This window comes from Plecotus auritus (assembly GCF_963455305.1).
Source record: "Plecotus auritus genome assembly, chromosome: 2".
Taxonomy (NCBI): Eukaryota; Metazoa; Chordata; class Mammalia; order Chiroptera; family Vespertilionidae; genus Plecotus; species Plecotus auritus.
Window position 1 is genome coordinate 183397186 of NC_137771.1, and position 25775 is coordinate 183422960.

General features: G+C 42.5%; 1 protein-coding gene across 1 annotated transcript; it reads right to left on the reverse strand.

The window, feature by feature from the left end:
* Window positions 1–784: 784 nt before the first annotated feature.
* On the reverse strand, window positions 785–25775 carry LOC308241407 (nmrA-like family domain-containing protein 1; the record flags this gene model as incomplete). The annotated part of the gene is made up of 5 exons (XM_080654810.1): window positions 785–964; window positions 5123–5313; window positions 13029–13278; window positions 16725–16963; window positions 25736–25775. 5 exons carry the CDS (start codon window positions 25773–25775, stop codon window positions 785–787), a joined length of 900 nt encoding a protein of 299 aa, XP_080510936.1.

The following is a 25775-nucleotide window of genomic DNA, read 5'->3' on the forward strand; positions in this document are numbered from 1 at the left end:
CCTGAAGCAAAACTGAATTTTAGAGTTTTTAATACTTGTGCTTATTCATTGAACACCATGTTCCCCCAGAAAGTTATCTACAAAGGTTTTTTGTTGTATGTGTTTTTTTTTTAAGAAATTAGCCCCACCAGAGTGGCTCAGTGGTTGAGCACTGACCTATGAACCAGGAGGTCACGGTTCAATTCCTGGTCAGGGCATATGCCCAGGTTGCAGGCTCGGTCCCCAATAGGGGGTGTGCAGGAGGCAGCCAATAGATGATTCTCATCATTGATGTTTCTATCTCTTTCTCCCTCTCCCTTCCTCTCTGAAATCAATAAAAATATATTTTTTAAAGAAATTAAAATTACTTAGTTCACTGAGAATGTAACAACGCACTTTGGGGGGAAAAAAAACTGGAACTGCCAAGGAGAGGTTCAGAGCCAGGGCTCTGGATCAGTTAGGCAGGAGAAAGCTGAGTGGCCACCCCCCATTCATGTTAGGGAAGAAGCTCCAAGTTCCTCAGGCCAGAGTCTGGTGAGGCGACTTGGCTGTTGGGGGATCAGAGCTACAGAAGGTGCCAGTTTGGGGCTTCTTACTTAACCAAACAGGTGTACCATCCTTATCACTAGCTGGAAAGTTACATGTGAATCAAATGTCCATGTTTCCTACTTAAGAGAGTACTTCAGGAACGGCTTTGGAGTTGCAAACAATTGCATTCTAACGTATCTGTTCTGTAAATGGAGATGTGCTGTACAGAGGGCCAGAATCAGGGAAAAAGAAAGTTGTAAGGTGCCTGTGTGAACAGTTAAATGCCCATCAAGGCTTCCTTGTTCTCTGAGACAAACTGGCTGAAGCTTTTGACTTCGGGGTTTAGTCGGTGGGTGAGCTTGACATCACGGTCTGGCTTCATCTGATAGAAACGAAACATGTTGGCCATTTCCTCCGCTCCAGGAAACCCCAGCTTCTCGAAAGCTTCCAGGGTGATCTTTTAAGAACAAGTTTTTTTAAAAAATAGTAAATTTTTTAAAAAGGAAATGTTTCAGCTCTCATTGAAAATAGTTTGAGAATAAATGATTCACCTTAATGATGATATAGGTTCCCCGTTCTTCAGCCTAACTCCAAAACCCAAGAAGCTCTCGAGTTTTTTTCATAAGCAATTTGACAGCAAACTGACTTTTCTGAACTGATTCTGATCTGAATTTTGAAGCTATTTATGCTTTTTAATGCTACTGTTTAGTGGAGATAGTCATATATTTTTCTGCAGAGATATTACAGGTTCCTATCCTGCCCCTGATGATGATGTTACATAATACATGTAGAATACAATCTATCTAAAAGCTGCAGCTTCTGAAAGCCAAATTGTTTCTGGTCCCAAACATTTTGGATAAGAAACTATAGATCTGTCCTCCCTTCATCTGACCTGCTTTCATATACATTCCCTCAGCAGCCATCTCAGACAGTCTACCCACCTGGCCCTCCGCCTCCATGCAGTACTCTGGCACCAGGCTCTCTATGCTTTCCTCCTGGCTGATGTCCCTTCATCATCATTCCAATCCTTGATTAGAAATGAGCATCTTGACTTCAACCATCCCAGACTCTGCCAGGCCCAGATTCAAACAAATGCTGCTCACCACACACTTACTGAGCTGCCTTCTGTCACCTTTCACAAAACCCACCCCTTGAGTCCCTCTGACACTAACTACATCAATAGTTCCCCCTCCTGAATTAGCTAAGACCATTTCTAACTATTGGATCCAGTGTAATCTGTCTTTAGCCCCCAAAGGTAAACTCTAACCTTGCTATTCCACTTGGCCTTTGGAAATTGTGACACACAAACAACCCATTGTCACCCTGGCTGGTTTTGCTCATTGGATAGAGCATCGGCCTGGGGACTGAAGGGTCCAAGGTACAATTCCAGTCAAGGGCACATGCCAGGGTTGTGGGCTCTATCCCCAATAAGGGGTGTACAGCAGGCAGCCAATCAATGATTCTCTCTAATCATTGATGTTTCTATCTCTCTCTCCATCTCCCTTCCTCTCTGAAATCAATGAAAATATATTTTTTAAAATGATTGTCATATGCCATTTATAATATGGAAAATTAAGAAAAATGTGCCTATGCAAAAACATGAAATGTCAGAATAAATTTTAGTACATATATACTTTAAGAATATTGTGTAGTTATTAAAATTAATGTTTTAAAGAACTTTAACAAATGCTCATAATATAATATTAAATGAAAAAACTAGATACAAACATGTAGATATTGGAAAAAGACTAGAATATAATGTGTCAGAACTTATTAGTTGCTATCTCTGAGTACGTGATTTTTGTTTTCTTTTTTATAATTTTCTGTATTTTCTGAAATAAGCATTTGCTATATTTGAAATAAGAAAACAATTTAAATTTTTAGTAAGAAGACTACATGAGAAGCATGGAAGATGACTTTGAAAATGTCTCTCTCCTTGAGTCAATCCCTCATCCTACAACTTTGACAACTAATATTCCTTAGTGAAATAAGGGATTCTTTTCTGCAGATTTTTGAAGGAAATAGATTTTTGTTGTGTCTCACTTTCTGAGAGGACCATGTTCCTTTTGGGGTTGGACAGACAGTTTCAGCCAGACCAGAGTTCCTGATGGGCGTCTGTTCCAGGGCATGCACTCACTGAAGCAGTTATGTCTCCTTCTGACCAGACTGGCGGGGGGAGTCAGACTGCCAGTGCTGGAGCGCCACCTTGTGGCCACATGCATCCTTCCCCAGAGTAGCATGATGCCTAAGCATTTCCCCACTCTAGAACCCTGGGCAGCATCTTCAAGTCAGACTAGTTACTAAGCACTGCATTAACCATTCTGTAGAACTTCCAGCTTCTAATGCCCTAGAACTTTTGGTGCTAGAGAAGTTCTGCTGGATTGTGAAATAACTTGATGTATCAAGAAGAGACGGGGACCAAGTATGTGATTGAGTGATGCTTGGAAGGTCCTGAGCAAGTCTACCTGGCCCTCTGAGAATGAACACTCTCCACATGCCCACACCCCTTCATCTTTCTCTCCTTCTTCCGTACAGACTTCAAACCCCATGAAACAAAAGAAATATAAGGCCAAAATGCAAATGCCCTTGGAGAGGGGTCAGTCCCTGGGAAGTATATTTACACCAGGTACAAGTGACTTTGCAGATCCTCTCATGAGTCCATCTTTTGAGTGATTGGCTGTCATCTTGGGTTTGGGGGTAACTTATTTTCTTCATTAAAGACACCTATAATAATTTTTAGGGTTTCTTAGCCTCCTTGTAGCTCCTGTTCCTGACTCTGAATTGGGAAACTAGGTTACCCCTCATGACTCAAGACTCACTGGAAGCAAGAGTTGTAGATGAAAAGAAAAATCAACTTTCTGGTCCTAACTCTAGGAAACATGCTAGAGTGGGAGTCAACAAAGTGTTTCCTAAAGGGCTAGATATAAATATTTAAGGCGTTGTGGGCTAAGTCACAACTACTTAATTCTATCAATGTATCATGAAAACAGCCAGAAGCAATACATAAACAATGGTGTGGCTATATTCCAATAAATCTTTATTTTTAAAAAAGCAGGTGGTGGGTCCTAATTGTGGACCCCTCCTGTAGGGAGAATGTGCTGGGTATGACCTTAGAAATAATCCAAACACCACTCATTTTGCAGATGGTGGAATGCAGCCAAGAGAGGCAAAGAGGCAGGCTAGTCCATGCCTGCCAGCTTGAAAGAAGGTATGGAGCCTCCTTTCAGCTCTGAGGGTGTCTTTGCAAGGCACACATACTTCCTTCTCAGAAGCCCTGTTCTCCTTCCTCTTATCAACACCTGCTTTGGAGAAATGGGTGGTAATGTGTGGTATCATCAGTTCCTCTCACTTTTCTGTAAAAGGTCTGTCCTATCCATGCTCTAGTCTAGGTGATTCCCACCTGATTTATACCATGATCAATTATTGAGGGCTTACTAATTGCCAACCCAGTGCCAGGTCCCTGCCATTTATATATCATGTCATCCTCTAATCAATCTTATTAGGTACTAGAGGCCCAGTGCACAAAATTCGTGCACAGGTAGGGTCCCTAGTGGCTGCCAGCTGCCGGCTGGGGCCTCCCTTCATTCCTTGCTGCTCCGTGGTGGTCAGCGTGCATCACAGCGAGTGATTGAACTCCCAGTTGGTCGAACTCCCAAGAGGACACTTTGCATATTAGGCTTTTATATATAGAGATAATAACTTCTTTTATCAAATAAAGAAACTGAGATTAAAGAAGTTAAGTAACTTGCCAAGATTCCACAGATAGGTAAGGGCAGAGCCAGGATTTGCTTACTTTCTCATACTGCCTCTGGTTCATCCATGTGGATTTAGGCAGGCTAGAGTTTAGAATTCTAGAATTTAGCCAGGACAGCCCCATCATTCCCTCCATCTAGACACAGTCTTACCCACCCTCACGGACCACCTCAAGGCAACTTTTTCCATAAAGCCTTCTCCTATCCTTCTTTGGTCACAGAGAGTGTGGACAACACAATTAAGCACCTATAGTGTTATAGCTGTACTGATCCCTGTGACTTCATGTGCATTAACATTTTCACTCTGATGTAAACTCCTCAAAGATAGCACCGGTTATGTAATAGGTATTTGATATATACCAATAGGTATGTATATACCAAACAGTGTGCTAAGCCCCTTAAATATATTCTCTCTAATGTCCACAAGATCACCCTGAAATAGATGCTACTATCCCACTTCACAGATGAAGAAGCTGAGGCTCAGAGAGGTAAGTGCCTTGCCCACACCCGAGAGCTCTGGCAGACTGCAATGATCAGCAAAGAGTGCTTATGAGAGAAGAGTTGGGGTAGTGTATATGAAAAAGTTCTACCTCAGTCTTCAGATTCTAAGTTCTTGCCACACAAAAGTAAGTTTACTCTAACAAGCTGATTAACCTTAAGCTAAAGAAATAAAGCCATAAGAGTGGGATTCAGATGCACCAATACAAGATAGATTGGTGGAACTAAAATCTTTTTAATTTCTTCTGACAGCCTAAGCTGAAGCCTTGCCTAAATTCATTGAGAGTCTACCAGAATGTCTAAGTCAGTGGGGTGTGACCCAAGGTGGACTCTTATGATCACATTTATATCTTCTAAGAACTCACCTTTGCATCTCGGATATCTTTCCCCAAAATCTTGGACAAAATATCAGCATATTCCTGTACTGTTAGTGCTTCTGCACTGAGGCCCACAGCCTTGCCTAAGAACTCTTCTGGAGAATCAAAAATTCTAGAGACGACTGCTCCAATATCAGCAACAGAGATGCCATCCAAGGGAATGTCCCCCATAGGCAGTGCTAGTAAGACAGACAGAGAGCGAGAGGGGCGGGGGGAGAGAGAGAGAGAGAGAGGTAGGTAATTATATCACATCCTTGGTAAGTCTTACCAAATTGAATTAATCAACCACTAAACAAAAGGTAGGAAAGCAATGTAACACCTAGTGGCCACAATCTATGCACAATTCGTTACAAGGTTTAGTTTGAGAAAATATCATAATGCCTGGGTATTGATTTTTTAAAAGCCACCATTTACTAAGCATCTGCTTTGTGCAAAGTATAATTAGTTATATCTATAATCCAGATTTCTCTGCTGAATTCCAGGCTCTATTGCCCAACTTCCTACTCAACATTCTTATTTGATTGTTTAATAAACATGTCAATGTGCTTCAAAATGAATTCCTATTACCACCCCCCCCCCCCCAACAACCTGCTCCTCCTACAGACTGCCCCATTTCAAGTCTATCATTCCAGTTTCTCAAGTCAAAAATCTTAGAGTCAGCTTGACACTTCTCTCAAACCCCACATCCTTTTCTTTTTTTTTTTTTAACCCTATTCATAGCATGTCTAGAATCTACAACTTCTTACCAACTTCACTGCTACCACCATGGTCAAAGCCACCTTGGACCATCATCTTTGACTTAGATTATTGCAAAGTTGGTCTACTTGTTTCCACTCTTGCGTTTTCATGGTCTCTTTGTCAACCTTGTAAAACTAACATCAGCTCATATCATGTCTGCCCATACCCTCCAATGGCTCTCTGTCCCTCAAAAGACAAGTCAATTGTTTACAGGACCAGACCTCTGTTAACTCTGGCCTCACCTTCTACTATTCTCCCTTCCTTGCTCTGTTCCAGCCACACTAGCTGTTCCCTCTTCCCAAAATGTTCTTTCCTGAATACTAACAAAGACCACCACCTAGCTCCATCAGAAGGTGCTCAGACATCACCTTCTCAAAGAGGCCCACTGATCCTCTTGTTTAAGTTTCACATGACACCTCCTTACTGCTGGCACTCCACATATAACTTACCCTGCCCTATTTTTATACAGTACTTACCTCGTAACATACTAGTACAATACACTTTACTTATCTATTATGTTTATTATCTCTCTCCTCCACCCAAATAAGAGCTCCACGAGGGCAGACTTTGTTTTGAACTGTTTATTACTGATTCCCCAGTAAGAGACTAGAACATAGTAATAAGCCCTAAAATATTTAATGAATGGATGAAAGAATGAATGAACCCAATATATTGGCTGGTTTAATCTTCAAAACAATCTTGAAACATAGGAATATCAGGTACTTCCAGAAGTTACTCAGCTAGCAAGCAGCAGAAGTGCGCTCAAACCCTCATGTGTCACTCCAAAGCCCATGCCCTTTCTACAGTGTGACACAGCCTCTCATAGGTCCCCAGAATCCTAGAATCCTGAAGCTTGAACTCAAAGTAGATATGATCTAGCCCAGGGGTGGGCAAACTTTTTGACTCGAGGGCCACAATGCGTTCTTAAACTGGACCGGAGGGCTGGAACAAAAGCATGGATGGAGTGTTTGTGTGAACTAATATAAATTCAAAGTAAACATCATTACATAAAAGGGTACGGTCTTCTTTTTTTTTTATTTCAATAGTTTTATTCATTTCAAACATTTTAACAAGAAGAATGTAAACACTAATTATTATAATTTGAAACTTCAAAAAATGGAGGAATCATAGCACAATAACATACCTTATATTGAAGATGGCAAAGGCAAAATAAAATTGCCTAACAAAGGAAAGGTACAAAAGCCTTTCAAATTAAACTTAAATATAATAAAATAATTTAAAACTAAAACAAATAGAAAAGAACAAAATGTGTAAACAGTAAATTAAACATTTTCTTTAGTGCAACTTCCAAATTATGCCCGGGATGTAGATGTAGATAGCAATGTAGACTGGGTTGAAAGGTTTTTGGTCTTTAAAACATCAACTTCAGTGGGAACAGTGTTGTTGGTCTCCTTTTTAGCTAATGCTCTGATACTGTGCTCTCCAGGGGCGTGTCTCCCTACATCACCACGATAACGTGTCTACGCATTCCCAGGGTGATGTCGGGGGACGCGTCCGCGGGCATTACAAGGAGCCTCTGGAAGATTGAGAGGTTGTTCCTTCTACTGAATGGGCGGATATAAATCCGCCCACTCAGAAGAAGGAGCTGTGGCCCTGTTTCCCCGACATTGCCATGTTAACACTGCTGCTGGTGAAGGAGCGGAGGGGAGAGCAAGAGAACCCTCCGCTCTTTCGGCTCCGCGGGCCGGATAGAACAGCCGAACGGGCCGGATCCGGCCCGCAGGCCGTAGTTTGCCCACGGCTGATCTAGCCTCAGAACTCTAATTTTTTTTACACTTTATTTTCTTTTTATAAATCTTTATTGTTCAGATTATTATAATTGTTCCTTTTTTTTCCCCCCATAGCTCCCCTCCACCCGGTTCCCACCCCACCCTCTGCCCTTACCCCTGCCACTGTCCTAATCCTTGGGTGTACAATTTTTGTCCAGTCTCTTCCCACACCCCCCACACCTTTTTCCCCCCTGAGAATTGTCAGTGCACTCCCTTTCAATGCCCCTGATTCTATTATATTCACCAGGTTATTCTGTTCATCAGATTTTTTATTCACTTGATTTTTAGATTCACTTGTTGTAGATATGTATTTGTCCTTCATAATTTTTACCTTTACCTTTTTCTTCTTCTTCCTCTTCTTAAAGAATACCTTTCAGCATTTCATATAATACTGGTTTGGCAGTGATGAACTCCTTTAGCTTTTTCTTATCTGTGAAGCTTTTTATCTGACCTTCAATTCTGAATAATAGCTTTGCTGAGTGGAGTAATCTTGGTTGTAGGTTCTTGCTATTCATCACTTTGAATATTTCTTGCCACTCCCATCTGGCCTGCATAGTTTCTGTTGAGAAATCAGCTGACAGTCGTATGGGTGCTCCCTTGCAGGTAACTAACTGTTTTTTCTCTTTCTGCTTTTAATATTCTCCCTTTGTCTTTTGCTCTTAGCATTTTAATTATGATGTGTCTTGGTGTGGTCCTCTTTGGATTCCTTTTGTTTGGGGTTCTGTGGGCTTCCTGGACTTGTAAGTCTATTTCTTTCACCAGGTGGGGCAAGTTTTCGGTCATTATTTCTTCAAATAGGTTTTCAGTATGTTGCTCTCTCCCTTCTTCTGGCACCCCCATAATTCTGATGTTGGTATGCTTGAAGTTGTCCCAGAGGCTCCTTACACTATCTTCATTTTTTTTTCTTTTTTCTTTTTTCTTTTTCAGTTGAGTGTTTTTTGCTTCTTTGTATTTCAAATCTTTGACTTGATTCTTGCGATCCTCTAGTCTGCTGTTAGATCTCTGTATATTATTTTTTATTTCAGTCAGTGTATGCTTAATTTCTAGTTGGTCCTTTTTTATATCCTCGAGGGTCTCACTAAATTTATAGACCTTTTCTCGAATATTCTTGAAAAACCTTATAACCGTGGTTTTGAATTCTATATCCAGTCGTTTGCTTTCCTCCATTTCTTTCATTTGTGACCTGTTTCTTCGTCTCCGCATTTTGGCTGCTTCCCTGAGTTGATAGACTGGCTTTGTGTGCTAGGTGTCCTATAGGGCCCAGTGGCTCAGCCTCCCCAGTTACCTGAGGTGGACACTCTTGGTGCACCCCTTTGTGGGCTGTGTGCACAGTCTTGTTGTAGTTAATTCTTGATTGTTGTTGGTATCACTGGGAGAAATTGATCTCCAGGCCAATTGGCTGTGAGGATCAGCTGTGTCTACGCTGGGAGACCTTCTGTGCTGGGGACACCCTTATGAGACAAGATTTGCAAAAGCCTCTGTGCTCAGCTTGGATGGGGCGGAGTCTCAGGGTGGAACTGGCAGCAATGGTTTCCCATCAGCCCTGTCCTAAGAGGCCCCTTGGTCTCAGTGTCCCACTGTAATCGCTGTAAGCACCTCTGAGAGAAAGCCACCCTCGAGTTCCGCCCGCTGCCAGACAGTCCAGTTTCTCCCCAAATGAGTCTGGGTCCCCAGAGTCTCGCCCAGAACTGGAGTTCAGAGCAGTCGGGAGCTTTTGTCTCCCTCCCGATTGAGAAAACCAGCCTCATACTCAGTTGCCAGCCCTCTCCGCGCACTCGCCTCCGTACCTCTGACTTCCGCAGTTCCTCTGAGTCTCAGTGAGCTTTTCTCTTTCCTGACAATCCAGTTTCTCCCCGTATGAGTCTGGGTGCCCAGAGTCTCACCTGGAACTGGAGTTCAGAGCAGTTGGGCGCTTTTGTCTCCCTCCCGATTGAGAAAACCAGCCTCGTACTCAGTTGCGAGCCCTCTCCGTTCGCACGCCTTTGTACCTCTGTCTTCTGCAGCTCCTCTGCGTCTCAGTGTGCTTTTCTCTTTCCTTCTAATTGTAGAATTTCCATTCAACCAGCCTTCCTGTGGTTCTGGATGATGTCTGTTTTGCTTTTAGTTGTAGTTTTGAAATTGTTGTGCGAGGCAGCAGTTTAGGTGTTTACCTATGCTGCCATCTTGGTTTCTCCAGAACTCTAATTTTTAAAATTAAGAAATTCTGAATGGATATTAAAACATGAACCAAATATATGCTGTCTATAACAGACCCACCTCAGAACAAAAAGCTCACACAGGATGAAAGTGAAGGAATAGAAAAAAAATTTCCATGCAAATGAAAATGAAAAAAAAAGCTGGGGTAGCAATACTCATACCTGACAAAATAGACTTCAAAATGAAGGTCATCACAAGCAACAATAAAGGTCACTATATAATACTAAAGGGATCAATCCAACAAGAGGATATAACCCTGGTAACATATATGCACCCAATATAGGAGCACCTAAATATAAAAAAAAAAAAACTTCTGGAGAACTTTAAGGGAGAGATTGACAGCAGTATGTTTATGGATACATCTCCTAGGACAAAGGAAACTAAGGAGAAAATAGGCAAATGGGACTATATCAACATAAAAAGCTTCTGCACAGCAAAAGAAATCATCAACAAAATGAAAAGGGAGCCCACTGTATGGGAGAACATATTTGGCAATGATACATATGATAAAGGGTTAATATCCAAAATATATAACGAACTCATACAACTTAACAAAAGAAGGACAATCATATTTGAAAATGGGCAAAGGACCAAAACAGACATTTCTCCAAAGTGTACATACAGATGGCCAAGATACATATGAAAAAATGCTCAACATCACTGATCACCAGAGAGAAGCAAATTAAAACAACAATGAGGTATCACCTCACACCTGTCAGAATGCTAGCATCAGCAAATTAACAAATGACAAGTGCTGGCGAGGATGTGGAGAAAAGGGAACCCTAGTACACTGCTGGTGTGAGTACAGACTGGCACAGCCTTTATGGAAAACAGTATGGAGTTTCCTCCAAAAATTAAATATGGAACTGCCATTTGGTCCAGTGATCCCACTCTAGGAATATATACTAAAAAACTGGAAACACCAATCAGAAAGAATGTATGCACCCCTATGTTCATAACAGCACAATTTACAATAGCTAAGATCTGGAAATAGCTTAAGTGCCCATTAGTAGATGAGTGGATACAAAAGCTGTGATACATTTACACCATGGAATACTATGCAGCAGTTAAAAAAAACGATCTCTTACTCTTTGAGACAGCATGGAGGGACTTACAGAGTATTATGCTAAGCAAAATAAGCCAGTCAGAGAAAGATAAGTATCACATGATCTCACTCATATGTGCAATCTAATGAACAAAATAAACTGATAAACAAAATAGGTCCAGAGACATAGAAGCATGAAACAGACTATGGAATTTCAGAGGGAAGGTGGGGTTGGGAGAGGGTGGGTGGAAAGAGATCAACCAAAGAACTTGTATGCATATATGCATAACCCATGGACACAGACAACAGGGTTGTTGGAGGCCTGGGGCGGAGGGTGAGGGTGGGCTAGAAGAGGTCAATGGGAGAAAAGGGGGGACATATGTAATACTTTCAATAATTAAGATTTTTTTTTTTTAATGAAGAAACTAAGTCTACTGACTTGCCTGCTGCCTCACAGCTAGGAAACAACAGGCCTGGACAAGAATCAAGGTCTCTGAATTTCAATCCAGTGTGAAAGTGACCTCAGGCTTAGCAGCCAGGGATTAAATATCACATTTAATCTTTTGTAGCAAAATTACCTTCCTGTCACAATTTCTTGGTGGGCACATTGCCTGCTCAGATTAAATTCTAATTGTATTTTCTATTTGTAAAGCAGTTTAAGCTCCTTGTGGCACTCTTTGCTAAGTCTCATCTGACTTGGAGGCTTGTTTTGTTTGAGAGTTGAAGGTCTTCAGATGAGATTCAAAGCAGCTAATGGGACAGTGGTAAAGACTCTGGAGTAAGATTTCCAGGATCCACGTCCTGGTCTGCCTTATTAGTGATCTTTGGAAAGTTACTTAATCTATATTACTTAAGTTTCCTCATCTGTGAAGTGAAGGTAAATAGTGCAGTGCCAGGCCCCTACTAAGTGGTTAGTAAATATTAGCTATTCCTATAGTGGGGAATGATACCTGAGTCTCATGAATACCAAAGACGGGGTTATATAGACTTTGGAGCCCCAGATGGGACTGGGTACCAGAAGAAGTTGAAGGCATCACCTCTTCGTACAGGCCAATCTAACCAAGAGATTACAATGCCCTAGTTCAGGACCTGGGAAATGTCACTGAGCTGGCTTCTCTAACCTGGTAAAGGCATAGGAAGAAAGGAGGTCACTTGTTGAACTATGACCCAAGTCATCTGTTATATGGCAGGTGTTCCAGGTTGACTTTGACTGTCACTAGTTATGCCTCTGATAAGTGCCAAGGAAAAAAGACTGAATTGCTGCCATTGATACTCCCATAGTTCCTCCACTCCACAGAGCCACCTTGGACTGTGGACAAAGAAAATGTCGCCAAAGGGCAGAGGAAGTCCAGCAAGTAGACTGGAAGCATTGGAATTATTAGGAATCCTTGTTAAAACTATAGCACTCCTGGCCCCAGCCCAGACCTTCAGAATCAGACTCTTTCTCTGGAGAGTGAGGGCCCCTCTAGGGATTCTGACCATGGGACTCAGGTCAAGAGGAGCATGTTTTCCCTGTTGCTACTGTAGGTCAGATGGATGAGCTAGAAGGAACCTTAGAAGTCACCTTATACTATCCCCTTTGACTCAGTGGATAGAGCAGCGGCCCACGGACTGAAGGGTCCTGGGTTTGATTCAGGTCAAGGGCACATACCTCCGTTGCAGCCTTGATCCCCAGCCCTGGTCAGGGTGCATGCAGGAGGCAACCAATCCATATGTCTCTCTCACATTGATGTTTCTCTCTGTGTGTCTCTCCTTCTCCCTTCCACTCTCTCTAAAAATCAATGTAAAAATATCCTCCAGTGAGGATTAACAAAAAAAATCATCTTGTCCAACTTTTCCATTAGACTTGAGGAAACTAAGGTTTGAGGTCACATAGCTAACCATTTGTATAAAGAGCATCCGATTGTTTAGACTGGAAGTAAAGTCCTTTGTGTTTCCAGTCCAAGAACCCGTTCTCTGTGAAGTTTAAAACAATATTGTATCCCTCTCAGCACTTCACACAGAGGTAAGCACATAGCAGGCACTCAAATGATATATGTCCACTGAAAAGCGGGAGGAAGGGGCAAAGGAGGAGGAAGGGAGGACAGCAGGTGTCTGGTCAACTTTCACTGCAAATTGCACTTACCCAAGGTGTAGTAATCTCCATCAGAGGCTTTCTTGGGCTTCCATAAAGTGAGGAAGTTTTCAAAGTAAGCTGCCAAGTGGATGCTGGTCATGGGAACACCAATGGACCAGAAATACTCCTCCACCTCTCCCTTCCTATCAAAGTGATCAACTGCCAACTTCCCTCCGGTCAGACGCTTGACGTTCTCCAGGCCGCTGAACACCACGTGCTTCAGACCCAGGCGCTTGCTGACATCTGCCACCAGCTTTCCCTAAGGAACAAAGAAAATTCTTTATATAGATCACTGTATTTGCATATGGACAGGACGGCAGGTAATGCTTTCCCTTCCCCCCTTCCTTTTCATATTGTCCTCCATAGAGAGGGAGCTCTTCCAGCATCAAAATATATTCAAGTTACCATCTGAGAGGCCACCAGTATTGGTGGGCAGAGGCTCCACCATATCACAATACTGAACCTCTTCAGAAGCTAAGAGGCAGCATGGTGGGAACGGGCAGGAACACCTGGTCTCTTCCTCTAGAGTCTAGGACAGTGGTCGGCAAACTGCGGCTCGTGAGCCACATGCGGCTCTTTTGCCCCTTGAGTGTGGCTCTTCCACAAAATACCACGTGTGGGTGCGCACGTACAGTGCGATTGAAACTTTGTGGCCCATGCACAGAAGTCAGTTTTCGGCTTTCAAAAGAAATTTCAATCGCTGTACTGTTGATATTTGGCTCTGTTGACTAATGAGTTTGCTGACCACTGTTCTAGGCTATCAGTATCTTTTGATCAACTGCCACATTTATTTATATATGAGCCTCAGGGATACCTGAGTAAACAATATTCATACAGTGTAATAATGTTTTCTGCTAATTAATTATATCTGCACACCATTTGGATATTGAGGACATCATAAAGACACACACACACTCTCGCTCTCTCTCTCTCTCTTTCTCTCTCTCTCTCTTCCTGTCTCTTTCTCTCTCTCTTTTGTATTTCAGTCCCAAATTTTCTAAAGCACCTTCATCTCTCTCTCTTCTCTCTTTCTCTCTCTCTCCTCTTTCTCTCGCTCTCTTTTTTCTTTCTTTCCACTGTTTCCTTCTCTTTTTTTCTTACAAAACCCCATGTAGCAGGTAGAGAAGACATAATTAATCTGGTTTAGTAGAGGCAGTAAGTGAACAGAGAAGTGACTTTGTACTCCTGGGTTTCATAGCAAGGGAATATCAGAATTAGAACCCAGAGTTCCTAATATGAGCAATATTAGTTTAGTTTATATATAGAAGTTTAGTTTATCACTAAAAGACAAGCTGTAAATGGTATAATTAATTTAATAGACATTCCTGAAATGGCTCACTCCTGCTCTTAATTTTTTGAATTATGCCATTTCTGCAAGAGACTGATCCCATCAATTACATTTTAAAAATCTAATCTTCACATTTTTCCAATTTATACACATATATCATTTCAAATAGTACTGCCAAAGGGAGGGGGGGAAATTGAACTTATAATGACGAAGATGTTCCCTGAGCCCTCATGCTGATAACTGCTCTCAAGAAGTAACAACTTTCATCTCTTTTAGCTGTTTCTTTATCCTATCTAATAAAAGAGTAATATGCAAATTAACCATCACTCCACTACACCCACAAGCCACGCCCACCATCCAATCAGGAGTGAGTATGCAAATTAACCCAACCAAGATGGTTGTGGCCATGGAGCAAGCAAGAGGCTTGGGTTTCCCTGGCAATGGAGGAAGCCAAGCTTTCCGCCTGCCCTTGCCGGCCTAGGCCTCCACTCAAGGCTACAAAGTTTCAATGATAGAAGATACATAAACCCAAACAGAAATGGTGGTAGCCACGGAGCCAGAAAGAGCAGGAAGCTAGGGTTGCCCCCGAGCGATGGAGGAAGCCAAGTTTTCTGCACACCCTGGCCGGCCTAGGCCTCCACTCAAGGCTACAAAGTTTCAATTATAGAAGATAAATAAATCCCAATAAAAATGGCTGTGGCCACGGAGCAAGCAGGAGGCTTGGCTCCACTCAAGGCCACGAAGTTTCAATTATAGAAGATAAATAAATCCCAGGTACCAGGGCCTCCGCTTGGGTCACCAAGGGAGGTGGCTGGCCTGCACACCACCACAGGACCCTCGCCCAGGCTGCCCCACGCCCCAAAGGAACCCCCACCCTGATCCGGGACACCCTTCAGGGCAAACCAGCTGGCCCCCACCCGTGCACCAGGCCTCTATCCTATCTAATAAAAGAGTAATATGCAGATTGACCATCACTCCAACACACAACATGGCTGCCCCCATGTGGTCAAAGAAGGCTGTCCCCATGTGGACACAAGATGGCCACCATAAGATGGCCAGCAGGGGAGGGCAGTTGGGAGGGACCAGGCCTGCAAGGAAGGGCAGTTGTGGGCGATCAGGCCAGCAGGGGAGGGCAGTTGGGAGGGACCAGGCCTGCAAGGGAGGGCAGTTGGGGGCAATCAAGCCTGTAGGGGAGGGCAGTTAGGGGTGACCAGGCCGGCAGAGGAGGGAAGTTGGGGGCAACTGGGCCTGCAGGGAAGGGCAGTTGGGGGGGACCCAGGCCTACAGGGGAGAGCAGTTGAGGGGGACCAGGCCTCCAGGGGAGGGCAGTTAGGGGTGACCAGGCCTGAAGGGGAGGGCAGTTAGAGGTGACCAGGCCTGCAGGGGAGGGCAGTTATGGGCAAATAGGCTGGCAGGGGAGCAGTTAGGCATCAATCAGGCTGGCAGGGGAGTGGTTAGGGGGTGATCAGGCTGGCAGGCAGAAGCAGTTAGGGGCAATCAGGAAGGAAGGCAGGTGAGCAGTTGGGAGCCAACAGTCCTGGATTGTGAGAGGGATGTCCGACTGCCCCTTTAGGCCAGATCCTACCAGGATCCTAAATGGGCAGTCAGACATCCCTCGAGGGGTCCCAGATTGGAGAGGGTACAGGCTGGGCTGAGGGACACACACCCCCATGTGCGAATTTCATGCACTGGGCCTCTAGTTTCTAAATAACAGGTTTGCACTACTAATGCTTGATTTTTTTCAGTTTAAGATATCATCTACTAAATTATTACTCTGAAAGATGAGTCCTCATCTTTAATTTGCTCTCTCTCTTTCTCTCTCTCTCTCTCTCTCTGACACAGACACACACAGCCAAACACCACCATCACACATATATGCAATTCCCTTTTTCTCTTATTCCCAATATCATAATGGTGGGCTAGATCAAAAAGTAGTGCCTACAACACCACTGAAGTTGAACCAAGTAATATTCTATGGTTAAATTTATTTTTTTTTCTACAAACTGTTATTTTCTCTGGGTTTATTTGCTTGTTTTAGTTTTTTTTCTTTGTACCCATTATTAATTTCTCCCCAAATTCTCTGCCAGAAGTAAAAATATACTCATTACATTTCTGTTCTTTCCTTTTCACTTCGGAGTTACCTTAATTTGTGGGGTACCCTTCACATGCCATCTACAGACAAATGACCGGCTCCACTGCACAGTCATCCTCAGATGTCCACAGTCTTGAGATATGGACATGTGCTATAGAACACTGACTTCACAATCAAAGAAATACTTCAAGTGCATATATTTCATAAATACCAGAGAGATTTTGTGGAGTGAGGCTATTTTTGCTCAGACTTAAGGCCCACCCCCTTCAAGGGAGGGCAGAGCAGCCAGGAAGGGTAAAAGGAAAGGGCTCAAAGGTGTTCCCACCTGACACACTTCTTCCTCTTTGCTGTGATGTTCCCAGTAGTTGGTCACTAGAAAGACCCCATAGGCATCTTTTAAGGTGGCCTCCACCAATGCTTTATCATTCAGGTCCCCTTTTACCACTTCAGCACCAAGTTCCTGGAGCACCAGTGCGTTTGGTTGAGTCACATTCCTGGTCACTGCTCTTACAGCAAACTTTTTGCTCTCCAAAAGGGTCCTGGCCACAGAGCCACCCTGAGATCCTGCAGTGTTGGAGAAGAAGAAACAGAGAAAGGTTCAGGAGGAATGTTCACTAAAAAATAGCTGGTCAGGAAGTACCACTATTCAGAGTACAGCTGTTATAATAACTATTTCAGGAGGCATTCCCATTTTTGCAACAGTGGTTTTCAAACTAGGTTTCTCACCGCCGTGTCAGAGGCACCTTTGAAAAGTCCACGGGGCAGAGAAAGAATGGGAGAGGCCTGAGGTAACAATTGCTGGGGCTCCTCACACAGGGCACCACCTTGCCAGGGCTGGCCAGCAGAGCCTGAGTGACAGATGAATGGATTATTCTGACACACATTTGCTGTGAAAGAGAGGCTAAGGTATGGCCCGGCTATAGCAACCAGGCAGCCTCGATTGCCTGCCTCATTAGGCTTTTATTGGAATTTTTATCTTTAGATACAATCAATAGGGTGAGTAATCTTGAGAGGACACATGTGCTTGCATTGTCCTCAAGGCAAGGGCACCCAAAGATTAGGCATAAGGATTCCAGTAAACACCCAGGGGTCTGCACATTCACAGACTTGTTTGGAAAGGTCAAGGAATAATTAGGGGCTCCACCTTCAGCAATCCCCTAAGTCTCCCCTAAGTTGGAATTCTGATAAACAGGGCAGGTGGCCTTCCACACACTTCCCTTTTCTCAGAATGTCCTTTTTACAAACTTTCCAACCAAGTCTCGTGTGCTCCCCAACAACAATGAGGCCAAGTGAGCAGGGTGCCAGACCCTATAGCCCAGATTCAACTGGGAAAATCTATTTTTATCTGGTTATATATTTTATTTTGAGGTTCTTCACAAAATTTTCTTTTCGAAAGAGCTTCCTATTTTATTTTTAAGTTGAAAAATTGCATAAGTTTCTTTTTTATGGCATTCAAAGTCATTGATGATATGATCATTACTTTCATTACTTGCCTAATTTATCTACTCTACAAATATTTACTGAATACTCTGTGATATATGCCAGGTACTGTGCTGGGTTACTAACATTTGGGATCCTCTATCAAACTGTTTAGATATCTGTCCTGAGTATGTTTTTCACGCCTTCAGATCTACTTTCACCTTCTGCACCTTGCTTAGTGCCCTGGGAGGTTGACCTGTATTGGACTCCATCAATGGGCTCTCTTCATGCTCTCAGGTTTGGTCTGGCCAACAAGAGGCATCATCAGCAGGAAATCCAAGGACAGGAAGAAAGGTGGCTATCTCCATGTTGCTACTCTCCCTGGGTTTTAGTCATCTCTCTGGCCCTCTGCTCCTTCCTCCTATTGCTTACTTATTCATTATTGGTCTCTTCCCTTTCAACCTTTATTTTTTCCTTGGCTTCTCTGAAAGACTGTGGCACTTATTTCGTGTGAAACCCCAACTGATGCACCCTATAGAGTCTGCTGTCAATGAGCTCTGCTTTTGCACAAGGAACTTTGGTTGAAGTTTAGTGCTCTAGTAGTAAATATGAATACATAGCAAAAGGTCACCAGATGTTTGAAGAAAGCCTCCAGCAAAACCAAAATAAACAAATTGATAAAGGCAAGCAGAAGCAATGCGGTGTACAGAAGAAAATTTTAAAGCATTAATGTCTTCAGAGATTGGAGAAGATTTTGCATTCAGAACACTACATGTGCATACTGTACCAATAGAAAGGGAGAGGGAGGCAGGAGAAGAGCATTCAGAAGAGAAGATGAAGCTCTCAGAAATTTAAAATATTATAGAAGTAAGTTTTCCATCGAAAAAGTTGGAGAAATCTCTCAAAATTAAAAAGAAATGGAAAACAGGAAGGAGAAAATAGAGGATCAAGCCAGGGGAATTCCAGAATGAGAGATTGGAGAAAATGGACATATGGAATTACCAAAGAAGATAATTTCCCAGAGTTCAAAGATACTAAATGAGCTTCCAGATTAAGGGGGCCACTGAGTGCCCAGCACAATGAATAAATTAAGTCTTACATTATTTACATAATTGTGAAATTTTAGAGCACTGGGGATAAAAATATTTTGCAAACTTTGGCAGAAGGGTAGTCAATTCAAAGGTGGGGGATGAAAAATAGCATCAGATTTCCTTATAACATTGGAAGCAATGGAGTGATGTCTTTTAGAAGAGAAATTAACTTCTTTCCAGAATTTTACACCTAAACAAATGATCAATTGATTTTAAACATTCTACATAAAGACATTTCCAGTCACTCAAGATCTCAAAAATGTAACGCTTATGTACACATTTTCTGTAAGCCACTATAGGGTGTGCTCCAGCAAAATGACAAAGTAAAGCGAACAAAAAGAACCCAGGAAATAGAAACCAAACCCAGGAAAAAGGCAAAGAGAATTATTAGAATAATGGGGGAGGAAATCCTAGGAAGCCTGAAAGAAAAGAAAAAAAGAAAGGTAGCATTCCAGGAGGGAGGTCTCCATGGAGAGAAAAAAAAAACAGAACTAAGAGGTTCATTGATGTGTTTCCTCATTTTGAGATAAATCATCCAGTTTTACTGGAGAGATTAAAGAAAAAGATGAGTGAAAGGAAGAAAGAAAACTAAACAAATAAAAAAATTAAGACAATTACTAATTTCAGGGAAAATAATAAATTAGGTGAGAAAAGTAAGTGCACACTACAGGGGTCAATTATGAACAATAATGACATAGTCACTATAAGAGTCCATATTAGTCCATCATCCATATACACATTGTTTTAAACTATATGGGGAAGATGAGCAAAAAGGAAGTATGTATTTGGGACTAATGATACAGGAGAGCTAAAGACAATAAATATTATCTAAAATTGAAAAATCAAGAAATAGGTTATTATCACATTATTTAGAAACTAGAGGCCCTATGCATGAAGATTCGTTCAAGAATGGGCTTTCCTTCCCCTGGCTGCCGGCACCGCATTTGCTCCGGCCTGGAGCCGCCTTTCCGCCTTCCCACACTGCCCAGAGGCCTGGAGTGGAACGCCCCCGGCTGCTCGGCACCTGTGTATGCAAATTAACACACCATCTTTGTTAGGTTAATTTGCATACTCACTCCTGATTGGCGTGGTGAAGGTACGGTCAATTTGCATCTTTCTCTTTTATTAGTGTAGATATGGAGATAAACACCAATAGAAACAGAAGAGTTAAATGTGGAAAGGGATAGAGCAGGGTCTGCTGGATTTCTTTATAAGGCTTGTAGGACTATTAGACTTTTAAAACTATTATATACACATCTATACAAATTCAATAAAAAATATTTGTTGGCTATGTTAGTTTGCTAAGCCTGCCTTAAAAAAATTCCACAGATTGTGGCTTAAATAACTGAAATATATTTTCTCATAGTTCTGAGGCTAGAAGCCCAAGATCAAGGTGTTGCTATGTTGGTTTCTCCTGAGATCTCTCCCTTTGGTTTGCAGATGAAGAGCCTTCTTACTGTGTCCTCCTATGGTCTTTCCTTTGTGCACTCTAGCCTCTCCTGCTTCTGTGTGTGTCAAAATTTCCTTTTCTTAAAAGAACGTCAGTCTGGATTAGGGACCACTTGCATGGCCTCACTTTAATATAATTGCCTCAGCAAAGGCCCTATCTGCAAATACAGTCATATTCAAAGATACTAGAAACTAGGGCTTCAACATATGAATTATTTTGGAGGGAAAAACAATTCAGGCCATATCACTGACTATTGTAATTATTTCCTAAAAATCCTCCTACTAAACTGGGTTCTCCTTGTTTTCCAACCATGTGCTGAGACTATTCTCTGGCAAATTGCAAGTTTTCAACATCTATATGTTGAATGAGTGAATGAATGAATGAAGTGAAAGGACTGAAACCTCTGTTTTCTCAACTCTTAACTTTGGAAGTAGACGGTCCTGCCTAAACCTGTATAAACAAATAAGAGGAGCTGGACCAAAACCAGGACTGGCTCTCTTACCACTCCCACTTTTTATGTTTTACTAAGACCCAAACCAAGAAAAGTACTTACCCATCTTGGCCCTGTTCCTTTAAATTAGCAAGACATAACCATAAACTTATCAGCCCGATAAAGCAGCTCCCAGAGCATCCATTCTTTTTTTTCTTTTTTTTAAATATATTTTATTGATTTTTTACAGAGAGGAAGGGAGAGGGATAGAGAGCTAGAAACATCGATGAGAGAGAAACATCGATCAGCTGCCTCCTGCACACCTCCCACTGGGGATGTGCCCGCAACCCAGGTACATGCCCTTGACCGGAATCGAACCCGGGACCCTTCAGTCCGCAGGCCGACGCTCTATCCACTGAGCCAAACCGGTTTCGGCTGTAGAGAATTTTTGTAAGAGTTTACTTGAGTGCTTGCTTTGGCAGCACATATACTAAAATTATTTGAGCCAATTGATGACATATGCCAGTGAGCAAAATCTCAAATGCTCTGCAGAATAACAGTTTTTGCAGTTTATTTTATGCATTTTAAATTAAGGAGGGAAAGAAAGGAAGATTACATGAAGGTGGCAGAAAAGGTGGGGATTAGATTACAGGATAATTAATAAGATTATGTGCTCTCTTGAGGGTGGTTATTTCAAAGGTGTGTTAACCTTTGAAGGTCCATGCACAGAAGCAATGGACAGGACTAGTTTAAGGCCAAGATAAGCCCTTTTCTAAAGAAGTTATATGCCTGAGGTATGACTACCCACCATGATCTGCCCAGTTAGGAATTTATGGTCAGATCACCCTGTGATGTTACTTTCCATAGAACCCCTTTTTACATCCACAGTATTTGAATGGCAAGCACTGTTCAGAGTTTGATGTGCAAACACATGCAAGGTAAGGGTTAAGACATGTCCCTATCAAATTTAACTAGTCCCAGCCTGTGTGGCTCAGTGGTTGAGCTTCGACAAATGAACTAAGAAGTCACGGTTGATTCCCTGTCAGGGCATATGCCCGGGTTGCCGGCTCAATCCTCCGTGTGGAGCATGCAGGAGGCAGCCAATCAATGATTCTCTCTCATCATTGATATTTCTATCTCTCCCTTTCTCTTCTTCTCTGAAATCAATAAAAATATATATATTATTTTTTATTTTAACTAGGCATCTTATATTTGTATCTGCTAAATAAGGCAACCCTACCTCAAACACCCAAACCAAGCATGCCAAACTCTAAGGCTAACACAGGCCAAATAAACAAGGTTTATGTTTATGTGGGCCACAAAAAAACAAAAGCTTAAATTTTCATAGAAGCATAGGTTTATTTTGATAGAGACATGCTGAATACAAAGGGCTGAAAAATGAGTCATCGTTAACATAAAATAATAGAACATTTTAATAAAAATTAATACTTTTTTTGACTATTAACTTACCAGACACTGAATAACTGCACAAATTAATAAGCGTAACGCAAATAAACCTATTTTTCTTGTCTCCAAAAGCGAAATATCTCCTGTTGCACACGCCAAACAAGTCAGCACAAGACTAATGACATGGCAATTGGCTGCTAAAATATTCGCTGCCAGTAGTAGTGGAGAGAAATGGTGCACCTGCACGTAAGGCGCGTAAAAGAAATGAATGCAACACAAATGATTACAGTAATTAGTCATTAGCAAACATTGTAGTTCATTATTAATAATTACATATAACAGGATATTATAAAAATTAAATTACAAAATTTTCATCAAAACGTTTTTTACATATGGTTACATTAGCTGGTCTGCAAAAATATTCGTTGTGGGCCGCATGCAGCCCACGGGCCAAGTGTTTAACATGCTTGACCCAAACACACCCAGAACTCCTCGGTAACTCAACTATGGACAATCCCTGGGCAATAAAGTGATCAGCCCACCCTCTTGGCTAAGTAGGAAGCAACTTTCAACTCTGACACATCTAATCTGATTCTTTTAAGAGCCACTCCCAAGGTTCATATTCAACAGCCTAGGCAGCAACTCAAGTTTAAGACAAAAACAAAGCTCCCAGCATTTTTTGATCTGCCCCACCTCAGTCCTCCCCATTTTGGTGAATCACAACTTGATCTTCCAGCTGCTCAAGCCAGAACACTCTGAAGTCATTGTTTGCTCTTCTCTTCTCACCTCTGAAAGCTGGTCTATCAGGTGAACCCTGTCAGCTCTTTTTTTCTCCATCCCCATTTATCCCCCTATAGTCCATCCCCCTTCCCCCCTCTGCTCTTCCACCCTCCTCTGCCCCCTTCCCCAACCCGCAATCACCACACTGTCCCTGTCAACTCTCTTTAAAACATATCTGGAATCTGATCACTCCCTACCACCTCTTTGCTACCATCCCCATCTAAGCCACAGTCACCTTGGTTGGACTATGGCAGCAGCCTCCTAAAGGTCTTCCTGCTTCAGCCCTTGCCCCTACACCCTCTTCAAAAAACTGATCCCAAAATGATCCTTATAACGTAGAACTCATATCTAGTCACTCTGCTCAAACTCCTTTAATGGCTTCTTATTTCTTTCAGGAAAATAACAATATTCTCACTTTCACCCTAATGCCTTATACAATCATTTCCATGTCCCATTTACCTTTTTTTTTTTTAACCTTTTTACTAATACTTAATTGAATTTATTGGGGTGACATTGGTTCGCAAAACCATACAGGTTTTGCTACCAGAGAGAGGAGGAGACCTCAGCGTCAGGCATATTCTCTACCTTTCTCCTGTGCTCAGTACTTTTCCATTTGGCCCTGCTTGGGGCTCTTGCCTTCCCTGCAGTTTTCCTATTATTCTCATTCAGGTTTTTTTAAGATATGACTAAAGGCTTCTACTTTCTAGTAAACCGCCTATACCCAGCCTCTAGCCAGGCGTCCTCAAACTACGGCCCACAGGCCACATGCGGCCCACCGAGGACATTTATCCGGCCCGCCGGGTGCCGCTGCCTGTCCTGCTTAGCATCCGACTCGTCCGGCCCGCAGTGCGCATAGGAATTTGTTCATAGTTTTTTTTTTTAAACTATAGTCTGGCCCTCCAACAGCCCCCTGTTTAAAAAGTATGAGGACCCCTGCCTAGCCTGTACCCAGTCCTGACCTGCACAGGAGATATAAATAGCCTGCTCTCCCTACAAGATATACTGGTCTCAGCCCACTGTGAGAGAATGTAATAAAATTTCTTAAATTCTCATCTCTTGGCACGGACCTAACATTCAGTTCTTGTCTTCTTGAAGGACAGATTTCAATGAGGAGACACAGGGTAGAAAAGTAAGCAAGAATTTATTGACCACAGCAAAAATGTACTTAGGTCGGTTAAATACAGAAGGGCATAGAAGAAGCAACAGGAGAGCCTAGGCTGGGCTGCTTTGGCTCAGACTGTGGCTTAACTACCTTAGTTTTCCTATTCCGCTGGTCCTGGAATTTTCCTAGCTTATTACAATGCTATAACAGTTTCGAGTATACAACTCCACAAACTATCTGCACACTGCATAGTGCGCCCATCACTCAAAGCAAAGTCTCTATTTCCATTAACTCCCTTTGCCCACCTCAACCTACCCCGACTCCCCTTTCCAACTGTTATCTGTGTCTATGTGTTATGTATACGTATATGTTTTTGGACTAATCCCTTCACCTTCTTTCATCTAGTCCCCTCACCTCCCTCCCCTCTAACAACTGTTAGTTGTTCCATGTAACCATGCTTCTGTTTTTATTTTGTCAGTTTATTTTGTTCATTAGATTCCAAATATAAGTGAGATCATATAATGTTTGTCTTTCTCTGACTGGTTTATTTCACTTAGTATAATAATCTCCAGGTCCATCCATGCTGTCTCAAAAGGTAAGAACTCCTTCTAAAGTCAATGTCATAACTGGCTGTTGGTTTTTGCAAATTTATTTCTCTCTTCTCCCTGCTTTAGTCCTTTCCTCTTTTTAGACAAAATTCCTTTGCTCATAGAGCTTATCTTCTCCTGTGGAAAGACAAGCGGTAAGGGAGAAAATCAAGCAGGAAGGGCAGCCAGATAACAGCAAGGGGGAGTGGAGCTGCAATTTTAAATATGGAGGTCTGGAAAGTGCTCATGGAAAGGGGGACATCTGAGCAGAGGCTTGGGTGACATGAGTGAGGAAGCAGTGTAGGTAGCTGGAGACTGAGGGGGTGGCCAATGCAAAGGACTTAAGGTGGGAGTGTACTTGAGGAACACCTGAGCAAGTAAAGGGGAGGGTAAAATATGGGGGCCCATTAGCTGGACTTTGCATTTTACTTGGAGTGAGATGGGGGAGGGGGAGGCAGTTGTTGGAGGATTGTGAGCAGAGGCATGTCATGATCTGATAGTTTCAAATGGATCATCAGGAGGCTGAAATGAGAACAGATTGAATGGGTATTTGATCAACATTTTGCAAAGATGGATCTGGCTGTAAAGAACAGATTGTAAAAGAGATAAGATTGAAATCAGGGAGGGAAGTTAAAAGGCTGGGGCAGCTGACCCAGCCAGAAAAGTCACTCAACACACTTGCCTAACCCCCACCCCCTCCATCCTTTCAGAATGGCTGGGGTATTGGTTAGGCACGCAGATATGCCCTACAGACCCCCACTTGCTTCTTTCTCTTGTCAGGAAGTGAATGGAGAACAGTCTCCAGAGGATAGCTTATGGTGAAATGAAACATACCAAGTCAGCACACGACTGAGAAAGAGAGAATATGTCAGTTGTCCTTGTCCTGCTGAGATCATTTCTGACAAAAAATCACCAGCCCCTTTACCAGATCAGAAATCCAAGCAATTGGACACTTTTCTTAATTTCCTCCAAAGGGCAGGAAAGTCACCCTCACTGGCAGGCTCTGACTTTAAAAACAAAAAGACAGGAAAGTAAGCAGTCAGAAGGCACTTTAAAAGTAAGTTTGTTACCTGTTGCTCCAAACACCGCAATTATCTTCTTGCTGGTCAT